At 36.9% G+C, this 6,983-nt stretch overlaps 1 protein-coding gene across 1 annotated transcript; it reads right to left on the bottom strand.

Annotated features, from left to right (window-relative positions):
* Positions 1-408: 408 nt before the first annotated feature.
* On the bottom strand, positions 409-6,319 carry LOC144640611 (transmembrane protein 120A-like). Its single transcript, XM_078499706.1, has 5 exons — positions 6,184-6,319; positions 3,991-4,083; positions 2,844-2,908; positions 2,490-2,558; positions 409-1,573 (listed from the first exon to the last, which is right to left on the bottom strand). The coding sequence occupies exons 1-5, from the start codon at positions 6,266-6,268 to the stop codon at positions 1,454-1,456; spliced, it is 432 nt and encodes a 143-aa protein (XP_078355832.1). The 5' UTR covers positions 6,269-6,319; the 3' UTR covers positions 409-1,453.
* Between the last annotated feature and the right edge of the window lie 664 nt (positions 6,320-6,983).

The raw sequence follows: 6,983 nt of genomic DNA, 5'->3' as shown, positions 1-6,983 counted from the left end.
TTAAATCAACTGCAATGCGGTTAGCAAAATGGCCATCTCAACTCTTTCACGAAACAAATCGTTTGCGGCCGCTTGTTGCTCTTGCTTCAAACAATTTCTCCATCTTCGCGTAACATATTCAAACTCGATAAGGCCCACGATAAAGCTTGATGTGCCATGTTTGATTTGCTTTGTTCGCGGCAAAGAACTGCCGCCATTAATTCCTTTGGAGCGCTCCCTAGGGAGATTACTAAAACATTTGATTGACGAGCTAAGCATTTTGATCCAATCAGAATGGTCCGTACGCCAGCGTACGGGCTTCTCAAAAAGCAGCCCATCCGGGCAGGCGGTATTTCAACACCTCCTCCCCAAGCCACTCGCGGCTGCGCCGCTCGTTGTCACGGCTTCGCCGCTTGCTTGTACGCGCTTTATAACCCCAAAATACCGCCAGCTACGCAGGCTATTTCCGTTCTAAAATTGGGGATTTTGCAGAAAGTACCATCATTTACATGTACTTTTTCTTTCTTGCATTGTTTGGAGTTAATATATCTTTAGAAAATGTCACTGCTATGGCTTTTATAGTTTATTTTTTCAGCTAGGCATGAGAAATTCACCCTTTGCATGACCTGGCACAAGATCAAAGTTTTCAACACCACAGGCATGAGAGTTGGCAGGTATACACTGTCATGACATAAGTTTCTTTGTCAAGTTACAAATTACATGATAATAATTCAAATCCACCAATTTGGTCTTCTATACTGTCTAGAATCAGAATGTTTTCTTGATCAATGAGAAGAATCTGACAATAAATAATACTTAAATCAGTGATATAGCCCTTTCAAATTTTCCAAGATATTTTACTTCGGTAGACTCAAACCTCTTCAAGAAAAAAAAAAATGGTACCACAAAATAATCACAACAGACCACTTAAAAAGAGGCTATAGTTGTGTCATGCTGCAGATGGCAAATATTCCTGCCTACGTTCAACAACGAAGTCTATATACCCCTACAAACTCAAAATGACAATCAAACACTGATTCACATGAACCCATGAAAGTTGAGATACATCTGCTTCATACAAATATGTTGGCTTTACAGCAATCAAGTATAAAATAGTAAACACTCTGTTTTTCAAGCAATTCAGATGTTTCATTCACTTCAAGGAACAGCTAGCCTCCCACGCAGTCGTTCTTGTGAAACACGATCTCCCCTAAGAACGACTGCGTGGGAGGCTAAGGAACAGCTGAATGTGATTTAAAATATTTCCAGTCCCCGGTTGTTCAAAGGATGGATAATGCTATCCACCAGATAGCGCACTACCCAACTGATAGTATAGTTTGTTTTATCCACACTTATCTACTGGATAGTGATTAATAGAAAGTGTTATCTACCCTATGAACAACTGAGCCCAGAAATTTTGAACAGGATCATAAACTTGTTCCACCTCTCTCAGTTCAGAAATTAGAAGAGTTGCCTAACCACAAGGCATTTGTGGAACTGCCACTGTCTTGCTGACTTTCTGCCTCAAGATCAACAACAGTGTAGTCATGTTCCCAGCAAACAGTGTAAAAAACACAACACTCAGAGCCAGCACCTGCAGATTAAGCAAATCGAAATACAAATTAGAGCGAGAAATGCAAAGTATTAAGCTCGATATCCTGCAACAAAGCCATAATATTATTTATAAAAAAAATCATTGCAGGTGTCACTTCTTCAACAACTTAAGCAATGTCCAGCAATCTCAATGGCTAATTATTTGCCCAATTTTTTTATACATCCCACATAAATGTTCAGTCTACATATGTACACCTTCCACATCAAGCGTGCATGTACACTGCAGTTGTACTGCAAGTTATGATTTTGTGTAACTCTCATTGTAAAAATACACTCTGATGATTAAAGACACTGGGTACTTTCCATTTTCAAAGTGCGACCAGTCGGACCAGCAGGAACTGACCATTGCAAAATGGTGCAACATTTAATGCTTAATTTGGGCCAACCGGGTGGAATGGTCCTTTCCATTTTGCATTCCTTTCCCCAGTTCCCCGCATCTGTGAGAAGCTACTGAATTAAAGTAAGACAACTGAACAGTTTGTCAAAATAGAATGGTAAATTTCAGTTTGACAAGTTTGACAGGTCAAAGTGGAATATTCCAGTCGGACCAAAACCAAAACAGACCTTTTGATTATTTTGATTTCCGTCCAAAATTTAAAAAAATATTTGGCTTTATGGAAAGTATCCACAATTTTAAAGATTTTCCATATAATTTTACAGTAATTTATGGCAGTTTAATTATTCTCATCAAATACAGAATGATTCATAAAAATAAATATTCCAAAAAGAAAACAAATCAATATGGTACAAATATAAGAAAACTTTACAAAACTATAACAAGTATGGTTAGTACTGGAGAAGATTAAAAAGGATTATCCTGAACACAACAAATCTTTTGGCTTTTAATAATGTAACATCATATTATCCTTATTCAGTCACAATGTAAAATTAATTACCTGCCACTCAATGCATTCAGGGTGGAGGGACAGTCGGTATAATGTGTAAGCATTGTACAACTGGAACAGCTGTGGAAGAAATAAACATAGCAAACTCAATAGCTGCTGGGTAGTTCTCCACATGTGATGCAAAAAACAAACAAAACAAACTGCCCTCCCTAGAAAGCAAATTATGCTCCACTTCATAACGTCCTCTTGGGGTACCCCAAAGATATACTTAGTGGTATAGGTATTGCAATTGGAATTAAGGCAAAAGACAGACTGCAAATTACTTGCATGTCAGCTGCCGTGGTGGTGCAAGCTCTGACAACATTAAATAAGCTACGTGTTATACAATGTACTTAGAATACTTACATATCCCACAATGAGAAATGGAATGATAAACCCTAGTCCTCTCCACATCCATGAGTGAAAACCCTCTGCAAGCAATTACATATTAACTGACTGACGTTTTGTGACAACCAAAACCTTACTTATACATTACAAGTATTCAATTATAGAAATTATTGCAAGGAAAGCATTTTTCAATTTTGTGTTAGGTAATTTTTTTTAAACCAAGTCACTAATATAAATTCAATGTTCACAATTTCATTATTGAAATCTGATTCATTATTAAAATGCAGTCAAAAAAGTTTAACAAGTTACGAGTACATTGATCAGTAAATGCATGCAAGCACATTCAGCTATAGGTACTGGATACAGAGGCTTGAGGCCTCACTGTTAATCTCCATTTTTTACAAAGTTCGGATACGCCTTGGCATAGATATTCCAAATTTCCAACTTTGGTAAAACAGTAATTACTTTATGGGCTGACTTAACTGATTAATACATTTTAATATCAGTAAAAAGTTTGAGCCCAGGAGTATCTATTAAGGTTTGTATAGTGTGATTGTCCAGTTGAGGAAGTTCTCAAAAGAACTGTTGTTTATGATTTCAGCCATTAATTTTGACAACATTAAAGGGGCTCTGTCACGCACTTTTAAGCAATTTTGGCACTGACCAACTGGTCATAGAATTAACTGAAATATCACAATAACGGCTTTAAAAACTGTAGAAAAACTCAAAAGAAACACAGAAAGGCCAAAAAGGGGCATCGATGGGCAAATTTAGAGAAGATTAAAACAGATTGCGTTTGGGGAAAACTTGGGGAAAACCTTTTCGAGATAATCTCAATTTGTATGATAGTGTCACGTACAATGCCCGAAAATCATCCTTGTTTGTTATGTAGCTGTGATTTAGCCAATAAAAGACTTTTGCTCTGCCAATTTGAAGTTTAGAGCTCTTAATTAATGAAAATAAACAGACTGAATTACCTAAAATACCGTGACATAGCCCCTTTAACATGAGTGGAAGTCATTTTCAGTGTCAAGTGAAACTACCGGTAGGTTGTTGTTGGTTGATGATGTTGTAAGTCTGGTTCTTTAAAACTGATTGGTCAGTTTGCAAGACGCACAGCAGATGAACTACTAACACATTAATGCATTAACAACATAGTACTGACCTCGAGTGACATCCATGCTAGTACTGATACCAAGTGCTCTCAAACGATAAAGAGCTCCAGTCTGGTATCTAAACTGTAGCAGATGAACAAAACCTGAATACAACAAAATGGTACAAAGTATGTACCTGTCAGTGATGGCCTTTCATTTGTGGAATGATGAACAATCTGTATTTAACTACAAAGCTTTTCAATTTGCAGCTGCAGGCACAAGATACAGAGGCTTGAGGCTTCAGTGGCAATCTCCAATTTTCTAAAATGGTACAAAGAAACGAAAAGTGCTACTTTTTTCGCCGAAAATTCGCTTCGAACGAATTTTCGCAATTTTTTCGTCGAAAAGCCCCGAAAAGTTGCGAATTTCGACGAATTTTGTTTGCATTACTTTTGCACAGTACTGTATGTACCTGTGGTTTTTATCATAATAGTCACTTTTTGTATTTGTCTTATTTTTACAAGTTTCAGTTTTTGTGTTTTTAGAGGCATTTTTTTAGGCTTTGTAATACAGTAAAAACCCGCGTGTAAGAACCTGCTTTTTTAGAGTTTGGCAAAACAGGTTCTTATATTTTGGGGTACTTACTGGCATTTTTTAGCTTCCCTGTGCAATTCTTGATCTCTAAAGACATCCTTTTTGATAAAATACAGTTATTGTATTATAAATAAAATAGTTTAACCCCACATATAAGAACCTTTTGGGGTATTAAGGAAGCAAATTTCTGCCAGGAGGTTCTTAAATCCCTAGGTTCTTACACGCGGGTTTTTACTGTATTTTATATATATTTAGATAGAGATATCATATTTTTACTATTTTTTTTATTAGCACGTACATGTTTTGAATGAGCTTTCAGCTCATTAGACATTACGTGGATGAATATTTATTCATATCATTCATTACGTGGATGAATATTTATTATATTGATTGATGAATATTTATTTATCAATCAATCATTTTGATTGATTGATTGATTGATTAATATAGACAAAAAGAAAGAGATCCATGATAAGTGGAAACCCACTTAATGCAGTGAATTTGGTTGGGTTTCTTTGTCTGCAGGCCTGCTTGTTTGCAAAAAAATTCATGGGCGGGCACTATCTATCCGGGCATTTTTCTCAAACAGGCATTTTGGGCTGATAGTGCGGATGAACACTATCGCATCATGTGATCAATTTAAACCAATCAGAGTCGGAGAAAATTTAGTTGTGAACTATTAGGGCTGATAGTGCCCCCTGCGGATGAACACTATCACATCACATGATCGTTGTAAACCAATCAGAATCTGAGAAAATTTAGTGGTGAGCTATAACAATAAATACAGTAGAACCCCGATAACTCGAACAACCCTGCTAACTCGAACAAACTTCCATTTCCCTCGGATTTGATTCCACTTTTCAGTCATTTTTACTCAGTTAACTCGAAAAAGATAGATAACTCAAAAACCCTGCTAACTCGAACTAAATTTCGTTTCCCTTGATCGAAATTTGAGTCAAATTTACCCCGATAACTCGAATTCTGGTTCTTGCAGCTCGCCACGGATGCCCATTGAAATATCCGGCGATTAGCTCTTCTCGTCGTGTACTAATCAGCTTTAAATACTTAAATGAACACTACAACGAATTGATTTTAATTTAAGAAATGAATAGATCACGTATCTGACAGTCACTTTCCACTCTTATCATTAAAATGTATGATCGTGTGAGAGTTTCTGACAAGATAAGTTTAGTTTTCCCTGTACTGTGTACTGAAGTGCTGAAAAATCGATTAACTATCAATTTTAACTTAAAAAATTAAATATTCAATCGACCCCGATAACTCAAAACCCCGCTAAGTTCTACTGTAGTTAAGCATTCCATGCATATCCCATCGTAGACTCAAATTAGTTGTCTTCTGGTAAGCAAATAAATAAACAGTTCCTGCTTCAAACAGGGTCAAGGTTTGACACCCTGACAGTCCTAGTGGTGTCACTCGTCTCGGGTTTCTGTTTATTACCAGCATGCAAATAAAGTAACCCGGGGCTAGTGAATTATATCCATCAGTTGTTCGATGGGCATGTAAGGTGTTTGGACTTTTTTGTTGGTAGCTGAAGGAGGCTATTAAGAAATGCCTTCAGGCAAGCACGTGCTTCCAACTTGTCTGAAGGCAACCTGCAAAATTATTTTCTTTACACACTGAGGACCCCCTCAGCTACATTAAGTACTTACTTAGATATAGAGAAAAATAAAAGAACTGTCCTCTAAACATCTGATACACTCTTCCTTCTGGCCTGAAAAGAAATAAAAATACCATTAGGCAGGACTGTTCAAAAAATAAGACAAAGTTTCAGCAGCATAAAGTGACTAAGAGTATAGTCCATAGCAGGTTATCCCCCTTCAAGTAAATTTCCCTAAAAAAATTCAGTCCCAACTTAATACACTAATGCATAAAGACACTGGTATTGTGAGTTCACAACACAACCTGTGTCCAGGTTCAAACTTGAACTGCTCAACCATGAGTCAAATGACAACCTGTAGTTCCTAATCGTTCATGTTAAGATCTGTCCATCCCAGCTACCTTGTAACTGACTGTTGATTTGTTTTTCAAATTTTGAGATAAAAGAAACCTCAAACCTCCAAGAGAAACAACATTTAACTAGAGAAATTGCAGAAATCAACTTGGTAAAGCAAATCCAAGGCAAAGACTTTTGAGTTATTGCCAGGCTAAAGAAATCAAGGGTTCCAAGAATCAGAATTCCACTGTCTTGGTTTAAGGTCATTGCCCCAAAATAAAACTGAACATAGATTTTTAACCAAACTTCGCCTACTGGTTTATTACTTCAAGGGAACTTAAATTTTGAAATAAAAAAAGGGGGTCACCAGATTCGTTTAGGAGCAGGACGACCATGTATATTCCATATACAGTCGACTCCCGATAACTCGAACCTTCAAGGGAAATTGAAAATGGTTCGAGTTATCGGGAGTTCGAGTTATCGCGAGTTGAGAAGAAATGACCGGAAATAAGGACA

Source organism: Oculina patagonica, unplaced genomic scaffold (genome assembly GCF_052425735.1).
Source record: "Oculina patagonica isolate OP01 unplaced genomic scaffold, crgOcupat unplaced381, whole genome shotgun sequence".
Lineage (NCBI taxonomy): Eukaryota > Metazoa > Cnidaria > Anthozoa > Scleractinia > Oculinidae > Oculina > Oculina patagonica.
The sequence above is the reverse complement of the archived record's forward strand: the minus strand, read 5'-3'. Positions and strand labels throughout refer to the sequence as shown.

Bases quoted from the DNA above. Each gene is read 5' to 3' on its own strand.
- LOC144640611 (XM_078499706.1), bottom strand. From the start codon at position 6,268: ATGGTATTTTTATTTCTTTTCAGGCCAGAAGGAAGAGTGTATCAGATG. The intron at 2,559-2,843 runs GTAAGTATTCTA...TTTCTTCCACAG, and splicing joins CATTTCTCATTGTGGGATAT to CTGTTCCAGTTGTACAATGC. The intron at 1,574-2,489 runs GTAATTAATTTT...CTTAATCTGCAG, and splicing joins CTGAATGCATTGAGTGGCAG to GTGCTGGCTCTGAGTGTTGT.